At 43.0% G+C, this 27,382-nt stretch overlaps 1 protein-coding gene across 2 annotated transcripts in view; it reads left to right on the top strand.

The window, feature by feature from the left end:
- The window catches only part of sema6bb (sema domain, transmembrane domain (TM), and cytoplasmic domain, (semaphorin) 6Bb), a 133,614-nt gene that overhangs the window by 80,277 nt on the left and 25,955 nt on the right, over positions 1-27,382 (top strand). For both annotated transcript variants that reach the window (XM_085264104.1, XM_085264105.1), the window contains 9 exons: positions 151-270; positions 1,637-1,725; positions 2,485-2,702; positions 8,507-8,638; positions 9,601-9,750; positions 10,677-10,856; positions 13,330-13,470; positions 18,926-19,003; positions 24,565-24,623. In XM_085264104.1, the coding sequence (XP_085120230.1) occupies positions 151-270; positions 1,637-1,725; positions 2,485-2,702; positions 8,507-8,638; positions 9,601-9,750; positions 10,677-10,856; positions 13,330-13,470; positions 18,926-19,003; positions 24,565-24,623 (1,167 nt within the window). The remainder of the gene's footprint in view (positions 1-150; positions 271-1,636; positions 1,726-2,484; positions 2,703-8,506; positions 8,639-9,600; positions 9,751-10,676; positions 10,857-13,329; positions 13,471-18,925; positions 19,004-24,564; positions 24,624-27,382) is intronic.

Here is a 27,382-nt window from a genome sequence, read left to right as displayed (position 1 = left end):
TACATTGTTGAGTGGTCAGTCACATCGTGTTTATAATGCAGCGCATAAAAGGTCACATTAACTCCAGCTTCACTGTTTATGATGGTGCTTTGGCAGACGATCCAACTCACCAGCTGTTTTTATGTGTGTCTGTGTGTCTGTGTGTATCAGAGGGGAATCTGTTTACGGCCACAGTGACGGACTTCCTGGCCATCGACGCGGTGATCTACCGTAGCCTCGGGGACAGTCCTGCTCTGCGCACCGTGAAGCACGACTCCAAGTGGTTCAGAGGTATCTGCAGACACGTGTGCGTGTGTGTGTGTGGACGCTTTGAGTGGGCGTGTTCGTTTGTGTGCCGTCAAGCATAGTTATGTCGGCGCAGCGCGCTCAGCATCACGCCTGCTGTTGATGTTAATGTGAGTCTGATGGCTGGAGTTTGTGTCCACATTACTTAGCAGCACGTGGATCGATGCATATGCTGGTAGGACAGGTCTGAGTCAGCATGCAGGCAGCTAGCTGTACACAGAGCTGCCTCTTTCACAGAATCACCCATATTACACAGTGTCCGACCAAACGTTTGTCCCCCCGGGCCTGCAACAGGATCTCAAAGTTTTACTTTATCCTTGTATATTTTTGTTGGCTCAGGGGGAAAGGAAGCTAATTTTAATAACTTTATATGCTGCTGTGATAATACAGCAGAATCTGTTAGTAGACCTAAGCTAAACCTGTAAAAAATACTCAGTTTTTAACCATTTAAAGTGCCTCATGAATCTAATACATGATGCACATGTCAGTCAAAAAAGCCGCAGATCTACCATAAATTATACCTGTGATGACAGCGTCGCTGGCACGGTAGCTGTGTTCGCAACAAGCTCGTTGTGTATTCATTATTCACAGCCATGCTCCTAGATACACGCTACATTTGGCACATGTGTATGTTTATTCGAGCATGCAGGTAAAATGCTTCCACCGTTGAGCCCGTCATGCCCCTTCAACGCCGTGTGCAGCATCGTCTGCTTCCTTTGACGTGACGCGTTTGACTGAAAAACACTGCGTGCACTTGTTGGTGACTTTGACTGCTGGAAACAAGCGGGCCAATCACAGTGCATGAAAGCTTTTTTCACAGACTACGGCTTTTGTTATTCGTTGAAACGCAAGATCCTTCAGTTATTTTACAGTCCGAATATTCGAGAGTAAGACACTTTGCATTTCCAGTGCTATTAGAAACCTTCTTGCGGTGTTTATGCTACAAAGTAAAAATACAGAGTGTGATTGGTGGACACTGTCACCAGACTGAGTGGACCTGCCAATCACATTGCCCGAGCCCCTGGTCTTAATGCTCACACAGGTTTTAGAAGGTCCCAGGCACGCCTGCCTCGTTCCTCGGAAGCACGAGGGAGTCATAATGTGCTTATTGTTTGCTGTGAAATCCCCTTTCACCATGTAATGAAATTAAGCATGGCTGTTGCCTCTTTCTCACTGCCCCCATGTCGCTCGGTTGCTGTGGGAATTAATGATGCATTTGCAAATGGAAATGCTGTTTTGTTATACTCGTTCTCGCCTGTACTTCATGAAACCTGTTCTCTCCGTGCACTACTCCTGCACACGTCGCCTTTCTTGTTTGCTTCTCTGAGTGTTTCTTTCTCTTACGACACAGAGCCGTATTTTGTCAGTGCCGTGGAGTGGGGACCTCACATCTACTTCTTCTTCAGAGAGATAGCCATGGAGTTCAATTACCTGGAGAAGGTAAAGAAGTCATTGCGAAGGAAATATATTCTCCTCCCCTGCTGAGCACTCTCACATTACCTTGAGGTCCATTCACAGCATCTTTTAAAAAGAACTGGAGAGAAATGTGGGAATTTATCATTAGAATGCAAGCATGAAGAGAGCTGCAGGTCTAGTATCTCTCTGTTAAAAACTGCGATGACCTTTCACCTTTGTATTTGTTTACGTGCATATCTAATGCAACAAGTCACGTTATTACCAGCTGTCTGTATTAACCTAAGAAAAACTGGTCGATTTTCTACTGACTTGATATATTTCTTGCCCCCAGAGCAGTAGCTGCATCTTTATTAAAACTAAAAATAAATAAATATAAACCTGTTTCATTAATAAATTAGCAATTCACTTTTGGGGAGTGTTTGCAAAAGGCCCCTGGCTGCGACATGTTTACAGAGAGCAGAGTAAATTGATACTTAAGCGGCATCGCTATTGTGTGTTCAAAGAAGCAATTTTGAGATGCACTGACATTTTCATGAATAATTGATATTAGATTTAGCATTATAAAACAATGATCTGTCAAAAAAGGGTTTCCACATTGCAAATAGCATGCAAATGACTCTTCAGAGATCGCCCTGGAGTTAAAAAGAGCTTTTTAATATGTAGTTTTCAAGATGAAACCTCAGGAAATATTAACTGCCCAGCTTTGGAGTCATCGGAGATATAAGCAAGCTGTGCTCGTTCTGTATAGTAAGTATCATATTCTCTGCTCGCGGCTCCTCACAGGTGGTGGTGTCACGCGTTGCCCGGGTATGCAAGCGGGATCAAGGCGGGTCTCAGCGCGTCCTGGAGAAGCAGTGGACGTCGTTCTTAAAGGCCCGTCTGAACTGCTCCGTGCCCGGCGATTCCCACTTCTACTTTAACCTGCTCCACTCCACCAGCCCCATCATCAGGATGCACGGCAGGGACATCGTCCTGGGGGTGTTCTCCACACCAGCCAACAGGTACCTGCACAAACAGGAGACTCTCTCACACACAGGGAGACTTAAGACCCCTGAATCGTGGCCTTTCCTTCATATGTAAAGAGCGCGGCATGTACATTCGACCAGCGCAGACCTCCATTCTCTCAAAGAATCCTCACGAGTCCTCTGGTTATAGAAAGTCCAGCTGTACTTGTTTCTTGGTGAGCTTATGGTATTTAAAGTCTTGCTGAATGTTCATTAAAAAATTATGCTCTTCATTAGAGTAAAAAAGCAGGATAAAGTAGGTTTGCACACATGAACAATGTCAAAATTAGTGAAAATGCTCAAGTCAAGACTCTAACTGTTGATCTTTTATATACAGAGTGCGGTTGTGTCCCAGACTCCTTTGTCCATTACACATTTTTATGACACTGCTCTTTCTTTGCCTTTGTATGAACTCAGTATGGGATGTTCAGGTGTGATATATAACTCAACATTGAGTTGTTTTCGTGAAATCACTGCTTATATTACATCATACGCGCAGCAGAACCCCAAAGGGACTGACTTCTGTAAACCTTTCTGCCTTTAAGTGCATTTTTTTGCGGGTTGTTTATTTTTTTATAGATTTTTTTGTTTAATAAATGTGTGAATGAGGCCTGGGGGGGGTCCTCTGTCTCTGTCATGGTTGGTGTTTTTAAAGAAATGCACATGTGTGTAGTTGCCTCTTTTGTGGACCACCATAGTTTGTATCTTCGCCGACTCTGAGACAAAGAGCAAGGTTTCCTACAAGCTCCAGAAAAACGAACGTGCCTGTGTTGGGGTGCAGAGGTCAGGATTGTACAGAGTAATCTAAGACACATGGAATGCTTTCATGGAGGACAAAAGGGTGATTTGTTGAAAGACACGATTAAACTGAAGAACGCTGAGAGGAGGAGGGAGGAGGAGAGATGTTACCCGGTAAGTGGGGGATTACTGCAGGCTGAGGGCATTAGCAGAGCCAAAGACAACACAAACTGTAACCCAGAAAAAGTGAGAAAAGAAAATGTAAGTCACAGCTGACTCAAACGATGAGCCTTGGCAGTGTGTTTTTTTAATCCCATGTCTCTTTCCTCATACAGTTACAGTAATCTGCTTATCATGCTGCGTTTGAAGATGCTTTCACCGAGCACTTTGATGCTGTTTTTCTCGGCATTGTAAGGCATCATCTTAGAACTAAGTCTGAGCCTAAATTGCTCTGAATGTTTGCGTCCTCCGAGCAGCAGAAGGATGAAAGTCTATGACTATATTGCAGTCTAAGTGGCTCATATTATAGAGCGGGATTCAGTATAGTTTCTCTGTGATGGCCCACTCATGTTACACTACCTCAATGGCATTTGCTGTGTCTGCTAGAGCGAGCACTTTAAAGCACACACTTGGAAATGCTCGCAGCCGCCTTCTTTTTGGTGCGATAGCAATCCAAACCTCTCACTGTAATGCCACCAGCAGCCTATCTGCCATCAATCAGTGGTCCCATTATAAGAATATCTTTATTTTTTAGAATATAATGGAGCTCTGTCGCAGCGGGCGCGGGAGGTGCACGGTGGGACAAGCACAGAGGAGACAAGTACATTTAAAAGGGAGAAAAAAGATAAAGAGGAGAAGAGACGGATGAGAAACTCAAGGACGAGGAAGTCAATAACGGACAACACGTGCGTTCTCTGACATCTAAAATTGTTTCATCAGCTGCATCTTATCTGCGTGTTTGGAAGGGCACCGCTGCGAGTGGGGGCCACTGCCTGCAGAGACAGATGGATGCTTTATGCACACACAAACTCGCACACTCGGAAACATTCACAGCGGTTCCCAGATAACAGCATTTACAGTTTACCGAAGAAGCGCGCCGGCTAAACACACACACGCCCACACCTGCCTGCGCAACCTGCCGCTGGGCCCTGTTTTAAATAACCCGCAGCCGAGCCAGAGAGAAAAGGAGGTTCAGATGGACAGATAAAGAGGAAAGTAAACACAAAGAGATACAGAGAATGTGTGAGGTGATCTAAAAAAACCTCCCACTGGCCCCGGTGTGGCCCACTGCGCCACACTGGCCAAGTGCTTGCCAGACAAATTGCTTTGGCTGGCAGCTTGCAGTGAAAACAGCACGAAGAAGGACCCGGGAGTGGAGGAAAGAGCCATTCTCTCCTGCTATTTGGCCTGTGCAGTGTTGGACTGTAGCATGGGAATGAAGTCAGGGTTTTACGGTCTCCCCTGGACGCTCGGGAGTTACTCATCTCCACCTGTGAGCCACGTACTCCTGGAGTCATTTTACAGCTGCTCCACTGTTTTGGATCATTGTGGGATCATTTCATCTTCGTTTCCAGAACATAACATCACCCCAGGTTGCCAGTTCCTTTGTCGATCCAGCGCCGGAGCCCAGGGTCATTTCTCTCCCAACGGGAATGAAAGAAGAGTCCAGACTTCCTACCGACCACCCTCCTTGCACACCTGATGCTCAAAGTGTAGGAGCTTTCTGGTAGCTGTGTTTCCTAGTTTATATAATAAATGATATATCTTTAAAAAAAGAGCAGCGGGATGTCAAACTGAAGGGTTACCTGGGGCTGGTAATGAAAACAAACCATTCTCATTATTTTTATTTGTCGTTGTTTTGCCAGCTAAAAACGTCTATTTCTCCTGGAACAGACTGACAGCTCATTAGTTTTGTTATAACCGCCCAGGAATGGAAAAAAAATATTTTATGGAAAACAGAGTAAATCTGCTGCATCCTGAGAGCGGGAGGCCATGTTTGGGTTTGGTTGTAAAGAATCCCAGGGGTCGGACAGCAGGATGCCCCTGTGGGAAAACACAGCAGAGGAGGGGAAATGAGGAGGACAAGGAGCAGGAGGAGAACAGGTTTACGATGCCAGGATGCACAGCTGTGCAAGCTAGACCCCCTGGGTCTGCAAGCAGAGAAGGCACCAGAATACATAATGAGGCAGCTAGCTGTTTCTTGAGAAATGGGCAGTGGATAGGAACAGGTAGCACGTGGAACGACCACGGCACCCCAAACAGCGAGAGTTTAAGAGCGAGGTTTGTTTGTCAAAATAGGCCACGGAGGTTAAGTTAGAGAGAAAACGAAAAATCCACACGGACGTCAAAGGGAAAGATCAAGAGAAAGTATGAAAAACATAATTGTCAAAGTTCAGCAGCGTGGCGGGCAGGATGTGGACACAAATGAAGGACTCGTGAGACAAACTAATTCAGAAACACAAAAATATAAACTGTGGCTGAACTGGAATAAACAATCCCCAAACTAGGAATCTCAGGGAGACATGGAGCAAGGAAACACACTCCCCAGAGGCAGGACACGGCAAAGGACACGACAAAGGACACAACGAAGGACACAATGAAGGACAGGGGGACACTAAATACTCCTGGTATAATGAGGGGAGAGGATACAGGTAGGAACAGCTAACGATAACGAACAAAACAACTCGTGGGGAAGGTAATAAAACAGGAAGAGAGACACAACCGAACAAAGAAAGACAACGAGACCAATGCAGAAACGGGAACAAAAACGCATAAAACTAAATACTGCAGTAACCAAGATACACAGCAACTCGAACATAAGCTAAGATTGAAAGGCAAAATATAAACAGAATGCTGGAAAATATAATAAATGGAAAATAGAAACGTTATCTGTGACATAACAAAAAGGCACAAATGATCCAAATGGTAGAAGTGGAAAATGTTCCAGTAAACCTTTTTTTTATAACATTTTACAACATACTTTACGGGAGCCTCTTGCCCAGTGACAGCCCACAGTTTCATCAGAAACCTCAGAAAAAAGCTTTAAGCCTGTCTGTAGAAATGCTACAGGTTACAAATTTTATTTCTCGACCTTTTTTTGAACAAAATCATCTTTCTATATTTATACCGGAACAGAAATTTTATAACCCTGATGTAAAATCTATAAATACATATATCCAAAGTCTCTGTAAGAGTTAAACCACCAATTAAAAGATTTTCCTTCCGTCCTGTAAAATCCTGGTGTCACGCATCCGTTTGGACGGTGTGAAAATATTTCAGGCTGTCAGTGAGTTTGTTAAACAGCGAGGAAGCCCTTCAGACTCCACAGAAGTCCTCTCAGACAAACATCACACGAGTCTTTGTAAGCCTTGACAGTCTGCCACTCAACACCAGCAAAGAAGGCAAATTTCAGCAGGCTGAAGGAATGATGGAGATGTAAACAAAGGGAAAGCAGTCTCGAGTATGAGGGAGTAACTAGGAAAATTATTGGAAATGAATTTTGTGTGTGAGAAAACACACACACAGACTTAAAAAAATAGTGGGAGAGACAAAGAGAATAAAAATAAGAGTGAGAATAATTAGGAGAGTTCTGTGAGATAAACAGCCCGAGGCTTTTTGGCTTGCTTCTGTCAGACACCGAGCCCTACACGGGCCAAGCCCAGTGACCTGCAGCGAGAGAGAAACATAGAGCCGGGGGCTGGAGGGGCGGGCGAAGGTAGAGAAAGGAAGCCAAGCTGGCGGTGATGCAAAGCTGGCAGATGTGTCAAACATAACATCTGGTGCCTGCAGCCCCGAGAGAGACGCCGTATCGTCCACAGATACGCCCGCAGCTCCGCCGTGCCGCCCGGGGTCGAGTCACATTCCTGCCTACGAACGATAAGTACCCAGGGAGACGGCGTGACCCGATCAAACGGCACATCGGGAGAGCGCGGCTCCCTACCGCAACCAAAATCCAGCCTTCAGGCGCTGCCGTTCCAAACAAACGCTGCGGCTTTCAAAGGGCAATCAACAGAAACGCCTCTCAGCTTGATGCAGCGTCCTGGGGGCAAGCTTCAGAGACCCTCACATTCACCAGCTGGACATTTACTTTTGAAGGAAGCGTGAGAAGAGGAAATAAACAGACGGGGACTCTGTGGGTTTTATGTAGCAGCAGGTTCCAGGTGACTCAGTCTCAGGTTTTTATAATGTGTGTGTGTATCTCTAAGGTATTAATACTGAGTCACTGTTCTCACACCACGCACTCCATTAGTCATTGATGAGGACACAGAGACTTCAGTGTGGAAGGAGGAAGCATGTTCAAAAACTCACTTCTTATCTCACCCTGACACCGCTCTCTTTACTCCTTTGTTCCGTAGTCGAAGCGCAGAAACGTGGCCTCAGAAGTGAGTCTGACTTTGTGTGAATGTGTCTGTAGTTGTTGGTTTTGTCAGTGTGTGTTTGCTCGTGTCGAGTGTGGGACACAAACGCTTCTCAGAACAGATGCTCTGCGCCCTTTTGCTGGGTCCGCGAGTAGTTGAACAACCTCCGAGGTGCACCAGGCGTTTTACTGTAACATTTTGTTGGGTTCGTTTCCTTTACGGGAATCTTCTGCCCCTTTGTGAAGAGAAAATATTCAGTGACTCACTTCCTGTTTGGTTTATATTTCAGGAATTCCAGCCAAGATCTTTTCACGGGCCTAATCTAGCTGTTGCATCCATCGCGTATCTATTCTTTGGACACAGAGTTGACAGCATCTGTCTTACCCTGCTTTTCTCTTCGTCTCACTACCGATTTCCTTTGTGTTCCAGTAATGGATGTCAAAATATGAACAGCCCATATCCAATTTGTCATCTTTGCCGGGTGTCTGTCTCTTTTTCTTGTCACAATTGACTTTCTATATTTTAACTCTTTTCCTATTTCAAGTTTCACAGTCTATTTTTCAGCCGAGCTATAATCTACCTCATCTTCTCTTTTCCGTCACTTCTTCTTCCCGCAGCCTCGTTGGAACGTACAGCCTGCTGACACTGAGCCATTCTGTGTCAGTTCAAAGTGTTTTTATCAATCGCCCGTCTCTGTCTCTGTAGCATTCCAGGTTCGGCGGTGTGCGCCTTTGACATGGAGCAGCTGGCTGCTGTGTTTGATGGAAGGTTTAAGGAGCAGAAATCACCAGAGTCTATTTGGACGCCTGTTCCAGATGAAGTCATCCCAAAACCAAGGTGCAGATGGCGGTAATCAATTTGTGCACCTGTGTTCGAGTTGTTATCAAAGAATGATCAGGGGAATAAAGCTGCGTTGTAAAGTTTTGTTTTGAAGTCAGAGTTGGCCGTAAGACTCTTTGGAAAAGGTGTTTTGCAGGTTGTCGTTCGTGGGTAGGGTTTCATCCCCAAAGGGCATATAGACAATGCAAAGTAACATGAGTGAATTTTACTCCTGGGTCTTTCAGTCAGGAACACTTTGGGAAAAATGGAGGATTGTTATTCCATCTGCAGCGAATTATATATATGGCAGTGTGGTTTTCTGCTGAGCTTCTTCCTCTCACACACACTGAAAGCCTATAATGGGGAGACAGCAAAAACCCCAAGCATAGACCAGAGCAGGCTTAGCATCAAAGGGGGAATAGCTGGGATTTCAATGTCTGGGTCTCAAAGGGGCTTGCAGAGAACTGGAGGCGGGAGGGGGCGGTGTAAATTGTGCAGCCTTTATAAGATTTCCCAGTTTTAATGTAGGATGTCTACTTTATACTAAAAAATGCATCGAGGAGACTATTGTTGTGATTTTGTGCTATATAAATTAAATTAAATTGAATTGAATCAACCAAACAGATGGAAGGGTCCCAGCTGAACCCTCAGCTGATGTGTCCTGTGAACTAAAGCTACGGTTGTGCTTTTTATATGATTAAATAAGTAGGAAAGACAAAAGTCTGTTGATACACACTGAAGCAGAAAAATCCCTTATCACAAGGATAAAGCTTGTTGCCCTCCAATCTACGTCTTGTGCTCGTGCATATCTGTCACTTTATTTCTACTTTATATGTCAGGTCCTTTTAACTGAATCAGATCAGTATGGTTTGAAAAAAAAAAAGGATATCTGTCTGAGTGTGAGACACTCAGACTGTTTAGACTGCTTAATTATATAATACTATCTTTGTGCTTAACATGCTTAATCTTATTTTCCCCAGACCCGGTGGTTGTGCCGTTCAAGGATCCAAGTTTAATTCCTCCAACTCCTTCCCCGATGAGATGTTAAATTTTGTGAAGACCCATCCTCTGATGGATGAAGCAGTCCCATCACTGGGACAACGACCCTGGATAGTGAGAACCATGGTCAGGTGAGACGGTCCGAGCATTACTACTATATTATTCACTCAAACTGCATGAATATCTCTTTGCAACATAATGGTGAGACGTTTTATTATATCTGTCCAGTTGGAAATATGTCCATACATATAGAATATATATGGACATATTTCATTTTTCCCGTGTTCAGCTGTAACAGCTAAAACAAATTAAATCTGTCATGCTCACAATTGTTTGTTTTGTAACCAAAGTTGAAAATGAATGAAACTGGGGGTGCACATTAATTACGCTTTAACAGTTCAAGTCGCAACAGTTAATTAGAGGAGATGCGGTGTGTATGAGATCTGAAACGGCCTGTAACCCTGTATATTTACATGAACTCCTCCCTTTGCTGAACAGCAACCAACATAAGTTGGTTGTTGAAGCCTGTGGTAGCAGGCAAGCAGCTGTGGCCCATCAAGTCCCACATAAATACTGGTGCCTGCCCCCCGCCTCCCACTGTCTACCGTACGGAGTCCCACAGCCACCAGGGGATTATGGGGACCTGGTGCACGAGGAATATTAAACACCCAGCACAACATGGCTTCTATTCTCATCTACTTACTCACACACACAGAACTCTGTGTGGATCAGCAGCACTCTGCTATTGTCCTAGGACAAACCCATTTACTTGAGTAATATTATTAATGTCGGAAACGTCTGGCGTAATTAGTTTATTATGCAAATTTGATGAGCGGCTTCTTCTCTAAGGAATTCATATCATTTTCCAGTGACTCGAGTGAAAATGGCATATCACGATTTAAATTCACACCAGGCCGTATTTTACATCTAAACCAATAATTTGTAATGCACTTAAATCATAAACTCACCTCCAGAAGCTACTTTGTGGAAGTGAGTCCCAAATGAGCTGCACAGCGCCGTGGCATTAACGCAGCGCTCTGTTTCCCCTGCGGTTCAGGTACCAGCTGAATAAGATTGTGGTGGATACCGAGGCCGGGCCCTACAGAAACCGCACCGTGCTCTTCCTCGGCTCAAGCAGAGGGACCATCCTCAAGTTTCTCATCATGCCCAACCAGGACAATACCGTTACCAATAGCAACATCTTCCTGGAAGAACTGGAGGGCTTCAACCCCGATAAGTAAGCGAGTACAACAAAGCATGATCTGATTAAGAATTACATACGTGTTTTTGGATGTAGATGTGAATAATGTGTGATGGAGACTGCTGGCAGGTTTCTGTCATTAAAAATGAGCCGTTTTCACACATGAACTCGTCGGGCGTCGGGGGATTTAGGTGAGGACAACGTCTGAAGCTGTCCTTTTCCACATGGAGCACACTTCAGACATCTCCTCACTGGAAATACTCCATTTGGTTCAGGCGGCGTCTTTGCTTTTCCCACACGAGTGCAAATAAGTGCAAATAGACATCACATGGACTGCATCGGACTCTTTCATGCACTTCCACTCAGTGATGCATGGTAAAGTTCAAGGCTTCAGTGCATGTGTGAAGACAGTTGATATCGCATCCGTGCATGATGCATAGTACGTGACATGTTAATCAGGAAGCTTTAAAGTTGCTGTTTTCCTTATGTGACTACCCGCAGGCAGGCTTGGTATTTGTTATATAGACACGAAAGTGAAGAAATTCTTTATTATTCCTTTAAGGCACAAACCTGGGTAGTGAGAGAGCTTGGCGTGGAACAGCTCGCAAATAGATGACGCAGGTCGAGGGAAGGAAGGGGTTAAGTGACATCTAGCTTTGATGTATACGCAGCGCGGGGAGCCGGGGAGGTGATGTGGCTCTTACTAAAAGAGGCGCTGCAAGGGGAGACAAAAGCACTTGTCTCGGAAACACGTCGAATCATACAGAAAAGCTCACCTACTCGTTGTGCGATGTACGTAATTGTGGCAGATGTGAGGAGATGAAACGGCCTGCAAAGAATAGGAATTATGCAAACAGAAAAGAAAAGCGGTTAATGTTCATTATCGAGAAATCTCAACATGTTCTAACGAGCCTGAGAAGAGCAGCATTAGTGAGAAAACGTGAGTAATGAAACAATGATAAAATCACACTATCTTTAATCTTGACCAAAGTTCCAGATTGTCAGGAAAATTGACCCCTTATCTTCAGACTGCAGCTGAATCACGTTTAATATCTGGATCTTGGCAGAAGATCGGAGTAGATTGGGCTTCTTGATCCGTTCTAATTAGCATTTTGCACGAGGCGCGCAGCTTTGAGGCTCCTCTGAATGCCCATCATTACGTAATGAACACAGGGTACAATAGCCTTTCAGTCTTCTTTTTGTTCTTTGTTGAGATGGTGGATGACTCCGGGCTGGAAGGGGGGGTTGCCTCACAGATGCACGCAGCTTTGGCTGGTGATTATCTTTTACCGAGGCTAATTAGAGTCATTAAAAAAACAAAGTACATGTTTCTAAACACGAGCTTTCTGTTTTAGCTAATTGTGCTCACTGATATATGCCATTTTTTTCCCCTGTGGAAACAAAGTATTATTCCTTCAACCAACAGACTGGCAACACAATCCCATCTCCTCACACGGTTTCACTTGTTATTCATGTATCTACCACTCTCTTTTCTTTTTCCATCTGCCCCCAAACACCAATTTCTGTCAGATGTGACAAAGTGGGGGACAGAGATGAGGGCAAGTGAAATGAGAGGGTCCTGTGAATAAGCTTATGTGGACTGGAGTAATTTGGTCCGCGCGGTGAGGTGAGCTTTCCGGGCTTTCACAGCAGGGATCCAGCTAATCAGGAGATGGAGCACTATCACATCATTTTTTTCTGCAGACCGCAGACTCACCTTATATCCACAGACAAAACAGGTCACACAGAAACAGGGCAGCTAACATAGTTCTCACTTAAGAAGTCATCACAGAAAAAAAACACTGACCTGTGATAGATCGGCTTCCACAGTGAACCAAGCAATCACCTAAACTCACCGAATGTCTTTCATTTTCTCTTTACCAGACTCTTTTTTTTTTTTTTTGCCTTATTCCTACATTTGTTAGCTACGTGATCTTTTCTTCACCTTCACTGCCCCCCCCCCTCCCCGCCTTTTGTGATATTGGCTGTGAAGAATTGACTCACAGCTTGGCCTTAGCAGAATGATAGATTCTTCTTAATGACTGTGGGCCCGCTGCAATGCTATTACCATAAACCATCCAGATACAACTCATGCATGAGTGCACATGTGCATAAAAAGGTATAAATCAGCTGCGTGAAGGCAGGTCGGTGCCAGCTATCGCAGCTCTAAGTGCCAATTAGATGAGATTCAGCTCCTGGTGCTGGATTTGATGGCCAGCCGACCCCTCGAACTTCTATAATCAGTGCCGTGGATTTTTGGGTTGATACTGTAACATCTACACGCATGGTCTCTCTAATCAATTACTTTTTTATTATGGCTTTTATTTATAAAGCTGTTTATGTTTGGCTGTGTTTCATATTTGGTCATTAGGGAGTTTTTTTTCCAGCTGTAAAGCTAAGAGTGGGGTCATAGGTTTAATGTGCTGCCTCGGTCTGGTAATTGAAATTGTGTAATTCTAAAAAATATTTTTTTTATGTGTATTTGCATCTGTGTGTGTGCTCGTTGCAGGTGTGCTGAGGACTCTCTGCAGGCCAGGCAGCTGTTGTCCCTGACTCTAGACCGGATGAGCCACACTCTGCTCCTCGCCTTCCCGTCCTGTGTGGTCAGAGTACCAGTGGCACGATGCCAGCTTTATTCCCGATGCATGAAGTAAGCCTCCGACAAAAAAACGTTCACACAATAGCAAAGAAGGGCAGCGGGGCAAAGATGAGATGTTAGGTGACCCTCGAGGAACCATCTGGCCTTCACAAGTGTCCTTCTTCCAGCTGCAGCTGTAGCAGACCCGTCTTTGCTGCAATAATAACACAATATTACAACTTATAACATCTGCCGCTTTGCTCTTGAGCGAGATGGCAATTTGTTAAATGCAGCACAGTAAAAACAAGTCAAACTTTAATAAAATAGGTGAATAAGTTGGCATAAAATGAAGTGGAAGCTTTTAATGTAATAAATTCAATTAAAATAGCGGTGTATTATTTTTGTTTTACTCTGTCGTGTGCAGCATAATTTTACTTTCCAGTAATAATAATTGCTGATAATGCAATACATGATATTTTAACTTGATAGCAGAGTAGTAATGATGTGAACGAGTCCTGCAGTTGAGCAGAAACGGAGCAGAAAAGCGAACCTTACGCGGCAAACACTTCCAAAACCCAACGACCAAATACTTCCACAAATCCCAAAAGGCCAGCTCCAAAAAGTCCAGATCGAAATGTCCTTGCAGTGACCAACTTGAGTGAGCAACACCCTCAACCTCTTGGCAACCAACCGAGATCACAAGGTGATGGGAGGCAAAAGTGCAGATCAAAAGTGTGTGTCTTCGCAGTAAGGAACTCGACTCAGCTCTCAGCAAACTGCTTGTATTCTGGTTTTATTAAAGCAAAGTCGCCCGTGTCATATATCAGCATCCTGCAGCAACTACCTTTGTGAATTTCCTCAACATCTATGAGGTTTTGGGTCGACTCTGAATGTTAGTTAATGCAAAGTTCTGTGTTTGCAGACATCAACAGATTTGAGATTTGCACTGATTTATCGCAGTTGATTGCGATGCATGTAATTGCCAACTTGACTCCACTGTATTGCAAACTGATAGCAGACTGAGTTAGCGTCTTATAGCCACACAAATGCGCTTTGAACACAAAAACTCACTGCGAGCGGTTGCAGACCTGGTCCCCATCTTTGAAGCAAAGAGGAAAAAGGAAAAGAGAAGTGCCAGATACGGTAGCTGCACAGCAGTCATCACCTCAGCTAATGTGAGTTAGCGACTGCTCTTGGTGCTGTTTGGAGCATTTTAAATGCTTGCTTTGCTGTTAATTGTGCTCACAGATCATCTAAAAAAAAATCTGTGCTCAGTCTGGCTTTCAATGAGTAAAATTAAAGCTTAATTTTTGTTCTGTTTCAGCACTATTTAGTAGTTGTGAATCCATACAGTGTACAGATGATCCTTGTAAAGCAAGCTCGTTACTCTTTAGCTAGTAACTTAGCACCCAACCCTCCTGATCACTCTGTTCATCACTACATTTCTGGAAGCCTGGCTGTGCTGCAATTAAACATAAAGATTTATTCAAAGCAAGGCTGTTTCACCTGCACACACCCACACAGTCTGCACACTGGAGAGAATCACACTTCAGTCTAGTTGCCCGTGGCTGTGGCCCTTCAGAGTCCACTGACACAGTAACACAGACTGGTACACACTCTGGTACATGAGGCGTGCAGTTGTGTTCACTGAACCAGGTGAGTCGTACAAGCGTGTAATGCACATTAAGAAAGCACTCGCATGCTTTCTGAGGTGTGTATGGCGTGTGCACTTTTATTTTCGATGTGTGTATGAGAGTTAATTTTCTGTGTGCAAATAGGTTAAATATTTCTTAGTCATGCTTCGCTGGCTTCAAGTCTATTTTTTTTAACCTTTGAAGAATATTTTTGAGCACTTTGAATTTGGTTCAGTGCGATGACAGTTGATGTGCAGATTCCTTTCCACCTGACTTTAATCCTGTTTGATATGCTTGCATTTTTAAATAAAATCTTCAGTATTTCATAGTAACAGCTCGGCTTTATGCTGTGTGCCGAGCGTACAGCTGGATCTTTTGATGTCGTTTAACTCTGGCTCATTAAGCTCTGGTGCAGAATATCATTAAAGGTGCATGCAGAGTCTTCCCCTGCTGGTCATTAGAAAGAAGACAGTCTTAAGGTTTAAAAGACATTTTATGCTTGCTTCATTTTGCAGACTCTAAACCTACGCCCATCTTTTACACCATCTGTCCTTAACTTTTGCACCTTTGCTGTTACTGTGCTGGTAGTTTGGTAAAAAGAAAGACTGCCAGCTGGTTTGGTGCAGCAGATATAGCTGTACCTATAATATTTGTCTAAATACACCTTAGTAAGTTTCCCCTTGAAGACGCCTTTAGTCGCCGTCAGCTTCTGCCATGATTCTGGCTGATATTTGACGATTTTTCTTAGCAGAATTGGTAAAGTTCTCTAAATCAGATGGTTTCCTGGCACAGACCCGGCTTCTAAGAGCCGTCCTCTAATTTCATTAGCTTTGGGAAAGGCCATTCCAGAAGCTTAATGTTAGCCTGCTTTATCCACTCCCCAACCAGCTCTGATGTGTTTTTGGGATCAATGTCCAGTTGGAACACCTGACTGTGTTTCAGTCATCTGGCTGCTGATAGGAGGTAGTCCAATCCTCCCTCTGAGATCTTCACTAAATTCTTTGGACTTTCCCATGGTTCTGAGTTTTGGTCAGTCCAATGAGTGCTGTCAAACAAATTCTCTTAATAACGCTGCAAAGAGAAACTATCACCTCTAGTCAAAAACGTAATTGGCCTAGGCCTTGTCAAGTTAAAAGATAATGTTGAGCCATTGGCCATAACGTTGAGCTTGTGTGAATTAGAGACATCTGAAAGCAATTCAGACTTTTTTTAAAATAAAAAAGCCATTAAAGATATATGCTGTGCAATCATTCCACCAAAAAAGCAAAAAATTACCAGACATATATATATTTAGATATCTCTAAATATGTGGTTTAGATGAATACTCTTATGTTTAGTGCTATTGACACCAGTTTTGTTTAAAACTTGCAGTCTTTGGGACACTTTTTTGGCAGTCTGTGGCGTTTGTGGTTTTGTCAGCATTACATTATCAGTGGAGCTGTGAACAGGGGAGATTTGTTGCTGCACTCAAGGACATGCCATTTTATTCTTAGAGATGGAGTAAGCAATTTTTCAGAAAGTTTGACATTTGAACTTAACAGCCAAATAAACACACTCCTCCCTTCACTGCTCCAAATTCATGGGTGTGCATTGCTAGGACAACGACATTTAGCAACTGAGTTAGCTGACCCAAGGAGAAATGTTCCAGACTTTGAATGTTGACTTCTTTTTGTCATAGCTAAAACACACAAACACGCCGTTCAAAGTGCAAGAGAGGAAAAAGCACCAAGTTAGTTGTTTAGATTTTTAGAAGGTTTTCACAGGGGAACCATTAAAGGTGCCTCTTGTTCCCCACCGTAACCAAAGCCAGCAACTAATGTGACCTCCTGCCAACCACTGCAAAACGTCCCGGTGAGCTGGAGCTGGTCAGCAGCTTTATAGAGAAAAAATATTTGAAAGTCACATTTTTACTACATATGCTTTGTAAACAGTTCTTGCAAGCTTGCCTCACATCTGGCTCTTGTGCTGGCTTTCTCTACGTTCGCCTAATTACGGACAAGACCGAAAACATGCCCACAAATGAACCAAAGCATGTGCACAAACACTTTTTCCTCTCTGTGGTTATTCATCGGCTGTTTTCTTGTCTGGAAATGTGCAGGGATTCACAGTGATGTCCTGCACATGCAGTCTGTGCACATGGAATAACTTCCCCTGCGGCTGGTTGGCTGGAGTAGTAACATGTGGGCCGGTCCAAGCCACTTTGTTTTGTTCCCATTGAGAGAGCCAGGACTTTTTTTCTGTGAACACACAGAATGAATTTGAAGTGTACCGGAATATTTTGGCTGACTTTACCTTGAAGAGAATTAGTAAAAATATGAAGTGAGTGATAGTGTTAACATATCTAATTTATGACTCATGTTTTCGAAAGTCAAATTTAGATGAAAAACCTCAGGCAGTGCTGATGCTGAGAATCCGTTTTGGTGAAGGTTGCTGTTGAAAAGCTCAGATCTCTGCTGAGACTCCCACAGTCTCCTAAGAAGTCTTAAATTAAGGTCCCTTTGCACAGCATTCAGCTCCATGATCAGAACCTTTACGAAAGACTTATTTTGACCGTTTATCAAACTGTCACCAAGTTAAACATCAAGAATTCAGTTTCAGTCTTTCAGGAAGTGTTTTTTAAGTGCCCGCCCCTCCTCACAGCTTGCCCTCTATTGATTTTTCTCAAAAATGACAAAATATTCACTGCACTGAACAGCATCAAACATGTTTTGCAGGCTGTAAAACTTGAAGGTCAGTGACTTTCAAGGAGATGGAAATCCATCTAAAAAATTCACACCATCACTCCTAATTATCAGTATTTGCTTTATAGTGGATTCAGTTAAGGAAAAAGTAATCAGGAGATATTTTATGACAAGGAGTTTTTAGTTGGTCTAGTATGGTCTAATCCAGCGGTCCCCAATCCCCGGGCCTCGGACCGGTACCGGTCCGTGAGTCGTTTGGTACCGGGTTATCGTTTTGATCGTTAACTCTGTGTTCCTGGGTCTTTTCACGTGTGTTATGAATAAATCTTCCTTTTTTCGGTACCAGTACTAGTTTTATTTTGTTGTATTTATCCACGACACCTTAAAGGCCGGTCTGTGAAAATATTGTCGGGCATAAACCGGTCCGTGGCGCAAAAAAGGTTGGGGACCGCTGGTCTAATCCATGAGCACACCACCAGAAAGATAAGCAGGGTGATGGCTAATGAAAGTCAGTTAACTGCAGCTATAGTCACAATCTGCAAATCTAGCAGCCAAGCTTCCTTAACGCTTCCCCCAAATAGACAGCGTTTGATGACCTCCCCTGTACCCTTTTCCAAAGGTAGCTGCATACTCAGAGACCAACATCACTAACTTGCGATGCACACCCAGTTATTTTGTTTAATGACAGACCTGAAATATGACAGAAACTACTTGGATCAGAAGAGAGAAACATGGGTTACTCTGAGTAAGAGTTAAATTTGTAACATCAATGAAATATCCAAACGCACAGATTTCTTTTTATTGAATGTATTCCTTCTAACAGCGTGCTGTATTACAGACTCCTCTTTGCTCCCCTCTAGTTTCTCTGACAGTGGACTGTTAGCTACGTTGCCTGTGCAGGTGTTTCAGTTTGCATCATTGTTAAAATCATGTCATCTGTGGCTGTTTTTCTGAGCTAACATAAACATTCACAGCTAATATGAATAAAACTGTAACGCATTACCTCACCAGTGTGATTTCCCGGGAGCCACATTGAATAGATTGTTATCAGCTGCTTCATGACATCATCAGTCTCTGTGTTTAGTTGCTGTTTTGACCCAGAGACCGATTTAAGGCGGCAGCTGCACACTGTGCACTTACGGGCACCAAAGTAGAACTGGGAACCTTTTCAGGGTCCAGGCAGTCAAATAATTTGTTTCCTCTCCTCTGCAGGAACTGCATCGCCTCCAGGGACCCTTACTGTGGCTGGACCAGAGGAAGCACCTGCTCTTTCCTCAGACCTGGAACCAGGTACGGCATCCTTCTTTCGTTTTTTCGTGTATTTACAACACCACATCATACACTGCTCACTCTTATATTTAAAACAAATTCTTTGACACACTGTTTCAAAAATTCTTTCTTTATGTCGCTCTGAAGCTCTGTGTGTGCTTTTCCTGCAGTTTTTCTCTGATCTGCTGCTTTGATCCAACTTGTTTTCCTTTGAATTTCTTTGAACTTTTATCACTTCTCAAGGTTACTTTTCTGACAGCAGACCACCCATGGAGACCATGCGTTTTTTTCTTAAGTGTGGAAGTGGCTGGGTTTTATTTGCAATGATTTATATTTATAAGTGACATCTGTGCCCTCGGAGTAACCTCTCCACGTACGTGACAGCGTCACATTTATTGCGGCGCTCGTAAAACGTGTACGTGTTTAGCTGGATTCGATGTTTTTGCATGTTTCTCTGTTTTCTGCGTAACACACGCACACAGAGCATTGTCTACATGAATGTGTGTGTGTGTGAAGTGCAGCGGCCTCTCTTGACAGCTCACCTCCAGTTGTGGCTGTTTCCTTCCAAAGAAATCAGATTTCTCTTTAGTCAAGCTGCTTATTGAATTAGGCTTTCAAACACAGGTGTAGTGCCAGCCGAACAGGCAACACAGGCCTTAAAGACCACCCCGGGCTGCCTGCTTATACTGTTATAGGCCTCTATGTTGGTCTTGATTTGATTTAACAAGGGCGGTCGACTCGGCAATCGATTCTGCATTGAGTTACCGTGGATTTCCTCTTTGTGGAATAATGCAACCTCTCTTTCCAAACCGGTGCGAGAGGAGAGCTCAGCAGCTTGTGTTGTTAGATGCAGTTTCTGCGGGAGAGCGGTTTTGTAGTTTAAATAAAGGTAGAGCCATCAGGATTTGCTTCTGCCAACAAGAATTTTGTGACACTTCAATATTTTGTTTTCCCGTAAGCCACCAATTTAGTCTTTTGTCAGTTGTACCGACCAACATTTTCAAAATACATCAAGTGTCCACTCGTGATTACCACCGACCAGTTTTTATACGTCTGTCTTAATTATTTGCACAATGAAGCATCAATAAAAGCAAAGCAGCGTAATAACAACAAAATGAAAAGCGGATAGTGCAGGTGAAATTAAAAAAGCCCATAGGAGGTTAGAAAAGAAATCACGTTCAAAATTAATTAATCGACATTGTTTCTAAAAAAAAAAAAAAGGAAAATATTTGGTAACAAAACACTTACAGAAACAGTGTGTGTCGGGGGGGTGGGGGCATTTTTAACTGGCACATTCAGGATATCAAAGCATGGTTATTAAATAATAAAAAATTAGGGGAAGTTAACCCATAATCTTTATGTGGTACAGTAAAAACGTGTGCAGGGATTTACTGAAACACACATACACATAAATCCAACTATAGTCGATGTTTGGTGTGAGCAGCTTTATCCTGTCTAAGCAGCTCCGTGAGGATCTTCAGGAATCGTTCTCCAGGCTTCTTGAAGGACATTCAAAGCTCTTCTTTGGATGTTTCTGCCTTTGGTTCTGGTCTCTGGCTGGATGGGGAGGCCAATCTGTGGGCTTCCACTGTGGGTTCTAATCCAGCCATGATTTCACTGCAGTGTCAGTATGTTTGCGATCATACCTCAGTCTTTCTTCCTGTTTCACTTTATTAATGTCTGATGAGGCTTCGGTGAACAGTAGACGATCAGCTGGAAGTCTAGATCATCTCTCAGGTCCTGTGTCAGGTCTTTGCTGGATCCCCCCTCCCCCCCTCTTTAAGGACATGACTTTCAAATTCTGTCCACACATGCCGAGATATGCCAGCAGCTCTTTGGGAATTATCCCTGTCAAACTGTGTGATCTTAGGCATTTTTGTAGATTCAACAAAAAAAACTGGAACAAATTGATTCTTTGCTAAGTCGTCTCTTATGTGAGGACAAAACACTGGATCAGTCCTTGAGCTCGGTGCCTTTTCTCTGCTTGAATGCTTCAAAGGTCAAAAAAGATCCTCAGGAACAAGGACTGGACTGAAAATAAGTGAAAAAGCAACCGAAAGAACTTCATAATATCTGAAGAACTACTGCTCAATACAACTTTATGAAGAATAGCAGCTTCTTGAATCAAAATATCCAGAAATGATGGTTAGAACTACTTCCACTAACCCTTACTGGGAAGCTGTGCTGTAACAGGGTCCACACTGTGGTCTTTATTACTTTCTCTTTAGTTACTGTATGAAGTCTTTAAACAATGATCCAAAGTACCCGTGAGAATATACAAGAAAAGAAACACTGAAAATGAAAAAGCAACAGTAAGAAGTGGGCACGCACACAGAGCCACAGACACGTCTAATGTATACAAAGTGAACAACCCGCCGATTGGGAGACGCAGCCAACTGAGCACATAACATTACTCTTTATTAGGATGGCACCGCTGCAGGTTCACAGCACACTTGGACTCATTTGTCACAGTTTTTTTAGGCTTTAAAAGCAAAAATGTTTGCTGCTGCTTGACCCTTTAGCTAATTACACAATGCTGACTTCTCAAGCCAAGTTCAGCTTTCATGCACAGTCAGTGCTCTGACATGTCAGATGTAGCTGCAGTGCCATGAAACAGCGTATGTGAGAGTGATTGCTACAAACGTGCACATCTTTGTGGTAACGTACAGAAGGCGTGCATCCAATCAACTGAGCCCCTGCTAAATGCTCACTTATACTTATATGGTGACATTTAAGGCTCAGCTGATCACATTAGGTCACACATTGGTGTTGGATTGTAAGAATATGGCATTGATGTTAATAAGTTGTTAATAAGTTTAACATCTGGGGACAATATTGTTATTTATTCTCTTGCACCAGCTTTCTTTGATCTGAGGCCAGGAAACTGTTTAAGCACACAACCTTAAGGATCACTCTGGGCCGTGCCACCATGCAGACTGTTAAGCTAATGGCATGCTGGCTAAAGCTTCATATTTACTGTTGTAAGAGAGCGTTATTGATCTTCTCACTCATCTCTAAGCAGGACCGACAAACTTTAAAGGGGATCTGTTATTCTCATTTCAAGCTTTATATTCATTCTTGGACTCTGCTAGAGCAGCTTTTCATGAGTCGCACTGTGAAATGATCAGCATTTGTCTCGGGCGGGGACTGGGAGCAGCTCATCCCTAACTGCCCCTCATAAACAGAAGGTTTTTGAGTGCAGGTTGTCAGCCAGAGCTGTTTGCCTGAGATGGTCCTATTGGAAATATTCTCTCTCTTTAATACAAACAGAGCAAAGAGCAGAAAAATATTTGAAGCAGTCTGAGCTTCGACTCGTGAGGATTGCACGCACATATGCTGATCTCATCATTTAAAACTGGTTAATGGTTAATATGAGCACAGTTTAGACATAATAAGCCCATTTAAATATAACTGCTGAGAAAAGTAGCTGTTGCCAGTGTGAACACATTTCAAGCCGCAAAAAAAAAAAAAAAAATTCAGTGGTTTTTGGCATTTTTACTTTACAGTAAAATTAAATTAAATAGTGAGTTATTTAATAGGAACTGTGCAGTTTAACATAGCTCCACTACAGAGCGTGAAGCTGATGAGTGTATAGCTGATGCTAAAACAGACAAAACTTTACAGTATTCATTACTGCAAACTTCCAGATTTTCTTGTAAGTTTCAAAAATGACAGCGGCAGCCAGTTACTATCATTAGTTCTCGTTTCTTTACTTGAATCTACAAAAATGTCAAAGATCACACAGTTTAACAGACAGAGAATCATATTTTTGCACCAAAAAGGGCTGAAACGTGATGCACATTTTAGCACAGTGTGCAGTGTGTCCTTAAAAAATTGAAGTAAGTGGAGACGTGGAGGACAAACGGCCTAAAAAACTACCTGCGGGAAATGAATAGCATCTGAAAATCGTGTCCATAAGAAACAAGACCTGACACAGGACCTGATAGATAATCCATGTACTGTTCACTGAAGCCTCATCAGAAATGGTCACAGTGGAAGGCAAACGGAAAAAAAATGACTGATGGATTCAGATTTTTTTAACAGAGAAGAGAAAAAAAAATGCAAAAACGTCCAAAGATCTTTAAATATCCTTAAAAAAGCCTGGAGAATTATCCCTGAAGATCCTCACAGAGATGACAGAGAGCTGCTCAGAGAGCTCAGACTGAATAAAGGTGATCATAACTAAAATTTTCCATTTCTATTTTTGCTTTAAATACTGTATTTCTCATAATTTTTTCATGTTTCGATAAATCGCCGCACCTATTTTTTATTTTCCTGTGAAATATAAAGAAATGCGGGTCAGCTCAAGACTTTTGCACGCTAATTTACACATGACCAAGGAAAAATAAAGAAACATATGCATGCACGCATCATTCAGAATGAAAACGATCTGTTTTTTTAGTGATTTCGTGTGTTTTTTATGCATTTCTCTTCCAGAGCTGTGCTGTTGAAAAGGGGCAAAAGTGCACTTTCCCCTATATGATACTTAAATCACTTAACTAGAGGTCTTTCCAGTCACATGAAGCCCATTATAACTGAGTTCTGAAACGCATGGAGCCTGCAGGCACGCTCTTGCATGCGCTCACACACCTACATAAACGTTCTCGCTGCGTCCGTTGCCATAATCAGAAGCACTTGTGTTTGTCTCGGTGTGCACCTGGCCTGTGAGCCGTTCTCATTTCCTCTCCACTTCCTCTCTTCATCATACTCTATGTTATTGTCTGTTGAGGTTTTCATGCTCCCCTTTGGACCAAAAGGGAAATGACTTGTATAAATACAATATGTCATAGTTTTCCACAAAAAAATGTCCATCACGCCACTCTTGTGTTAATCTATGCACGGTCTGAAGCATGTGTGTGGGAATGTATGTGAATGTTTTACTGTTATATCTTATTAGTATTTTAAGTATTCTATCTATTTTATTTATTGAATTTTATTGTTTTATTTATATTTTGATATTGCTAGGGATGATGCAATGATCGGGGACCATTCTTAATTTCGTTGTTCTCATGACAATGACAATAAAGTTTCTGATTCTGATTCTGAAATCAGTACAGTACAGTTTGAGGTTTTGCTGAATATTTCACTGATCATAAATGTGTAAAAAGTGGTAGGATGCTATGATTATGGCACGTCCTCACCCTAATCTGCATATTAATGAGCGAAACACATGGTGTTGGACTGTTCCACCTCTTTAGCACTTTGCACTCCAACAGTTTGGAGTTTATATCTACAGCAAATATCTCTAATATGAAGTCCTTTGCTGACCTAGAAATATTTGTAATTCATTGCATTAATTAGTTTAATTATTGATGCTGCTGGCATGAGTGGTATTTTGAAATTATAATGAAGATTATTGTGGGATATTAGGCAGCTCGAGGGCTTCTTCACTTCATTTTTCTCGCCAGCCTAACAAAAAAATGAGATTTCTTAAGTGCGAGGAGCTCGTCGAGATGTACGCCCCCAGTGTAACACTGAGGTAGTGCTCCCGTGTCAGAACGGATCTCCGCTGTGGGCTCAGCGGCCGAGTCGCCGTGCCTCCGTGTCACCTGATTAATGGCCGTGTCTCCTCTCCTCCGCAGACTGCCTTTTGAGCAAGATGTTGAACATGGAAACGTGGACCACTTGGGCGACTGTGACGGTAAGAGGAGCGATTGTGGCTCTGTGTATTTGTGTTGCTCTGCAAACGTTCAAACAAATAGCTCTCCTGTCTTTGGCAGGCCTTACATAAGCTCGGTATGTTCGAAGTAAACAACAACACAGTAAAAGAGAGAAAGAGCCGGGTGGTTTCAGTTTACACAGAAGACATCCTCAAATAAACCCACAATACGTCCCAGTCCACCTCGGCGGTCGGCCGTATCTAACTCCTCCCCAGGCTTATCGCTCCGATCCTACACGAAGGCCTGAGAGCTGGTTAGAAAATTACAGTGTCTGTTTTAGCTAATTTTGTTCTTCTCTCTGTTTACTCTGTCCTCCTTTGTATGCTGTCTTTGCTTTGGTCTGGTAGGTTTTGTTCCATATACATGTGGTTAATTATACTCAACTCCAGCTTGGATTCCCCTTGATGTCCTCTTCCCCCCCCCCCCCCCCCCCCCCCCCCCCCCCTCTATCCATATCATTATGAAAATAGCACAATCTCTACTCTAGATACACTGAGGTTTCGGATACTCCCGTGGCACCCCTCGCTTTGATCTATGTGCTAATTTCAGTGCGTGCAAATTAATCCTTTGCTTCTGAAAGTTCCCGGAGTTCATGTGCTGTGCTCCCTGAGAGAAGAACAGATAAATATTTCATAATCAGAACCTGCGTACAACTCTAATCCTGTTTCAGATGGCCCCTCCGTTTGATGCTGCTCTCTCACGTCAGGTCCTCTGACCGCCAAGCTGCGGGCGACTTCCTCTGGAGCTGATGACGGAACAAAGTTAGCCTTCAGATTTTGACTTCACCAAGCCCAAGTGTGCGACTTACAGAACCTGTGGAGGACCCTAGTCAAAGTAGTGGTCACATACCTGCAACGATACACAAAATTCACGGTTCGGTTCAGTTCGATACTTTTTCGATACAAAAAAATGTTCATGCCTTTTTAGTTTTTCATTTAATAAAATTATAAATATATATTTTAACTCAAAAGTACAGTTTTTAAATTTAATGCTGCTGAAACAACAAAATAATAAAATAAAAAAATCTATCTGATCCAGAAATCACTCATCTTTGGAAAAGAGAGTTTATTACAGAGAAATGGCTCTTTCCAAAATAAAAGCTATACTATACGCTTCTTCTATATTCTCAGCAGCATATTAAACGTATCAGGTCCCCATAAGGAGAATTATGTGCTAACGGCTGTCTAAATGACTCGGGTAAAGTTTGTAGCATGCGTGCTTGTTGTTTTTGTCTGCTTCCACTTGTCTTTGCACAAGGATCATGTCAACGTAAATGTGCAGTCATATTCGTTGTGTTCCCACTAATGCTGTCAGTGTTAATCTCGTTAAAATGACATTAACAGCATAACGCCACAAATCTCCCTTAACGAGTTACCGCGGATCGCCCCGTGCGTGGGGCTGGACAGCGTCAACACATTAACAAGCTAACTGCGCTAACGCACTAGTTCCCACCAATGTAATTGAGCATTGCGTGGCACATCCGACATTGCTTTACTTTTGTCCATGACGCGCTTACCATCAGGGTCATGCTTCACATGAAAACCAAAATAGTTCCAAACGCCAGATCTGAATGAGGGTGGGGGAGGTTCAATTTCGGGTAGCGTTAAGGCAGTGACCATATTGCAACGAGCTTAACTTCTGTATTGCTAGCTTGCGCTGCGCTCAGTGGATCTGTGCTCGACAGTGCAGCCTAGGTAGAGTAGTAGAACGCAGATCCCCTGAGCGCTCAACACAGACAGCATCGTCAGAAGAAAAGTTGATTGTTCGATACATATGCGTACCGAACCGAAAGCACTGTATCGAACGGTTCAATACCGATACGAGTATTGTTGCACCCCTACTAAACAGATAGCAGGGTGTGTTATATCAAACACAGACTAATTAAAGAATCTCTGGGGTTTTTTGGTTATTAACACATTTGTGATTGCCAAAAAGCATAATGATCTGGACAGACCGGCAGCCTATCCAAGCAAAGAAACCTTAAACAGATTTTAATGTATTTGTACTTTACATTAAAATAACATCTTGGTTCTTTATCAAAGCTGCTGCTCTGCACAGCCATCGTTGTCCGCTGCAGATCTGACGGGCGAAAAAAATCCTGCAAATGAAGAATAAGCGCTCACATTCATTTGGTTCTCGCACTAATAAAAATTATAAACTAGATGAAAAATGGTCATTTTAATTAAATTGCACAATTTCTACCATGTGGAGATTTAGCTTGAGCAACTGTACGGCTTAATTAAAAGCAAAACTTCTCGATCATTACTGGTGTGCTACGCTGGTGGGTGAGAGATGAACACAATCACACGGGTGTATTAGTTGGCTAATGGGGCGTTTTACAAGCTGCGGTCTGGGATCCCGGTTTTGATGTTATGTTTACGGGTTTCGTGCGAGGTCTCGGGGTCAGGCTGAGACTGGCTGATGTTAAAGGTGCTGCTGCAAATAGATTTCTTAGAGCAGCACAGACTGACGGTGCATTAGCTGGTCCTCTGTGGTTGATCTCATTTACAACTTGCAGTTGGCTATCGTGCTTAAATGTTGTGGCACATTGAAGCAGGAAACTTATTTGAGATCATGACAAAAGAGGCCAAGTGATCATATGAAAACAATTAATCTTCACCAATGTAAGATTTTCTCTCTTTGAAGTCACGCATTCCAGAAATACCTCTTCAAAATAAAGGGCTCATATTTACACAGTCATTTCAGTCATTATGAGTCATTCGTATCCATTTAAGGGGAC

Source organism: Mchenga conophoros, linkage group LG23 (genome assembly GCF_057382185.1).
Source record: "Mchenga conophoros isolate Kocher_MC1m ecotype Shallow Benthic linkage group LG23, M_conophoros_male_GT1.1, whole genome shotgun sequence".
NCBI classification, from domain to species: Eukaryota; Metazoa; Chordata; class Actinopteri; order Cichliformes; family Cichlidae; genus Mchenga; species Mchenga conophoros.
The sequence above is the reverse complement of the archived record's forward strand: the minus strand, read 5'-3'. Positions and strand labels throughout refer to the sequence as shown.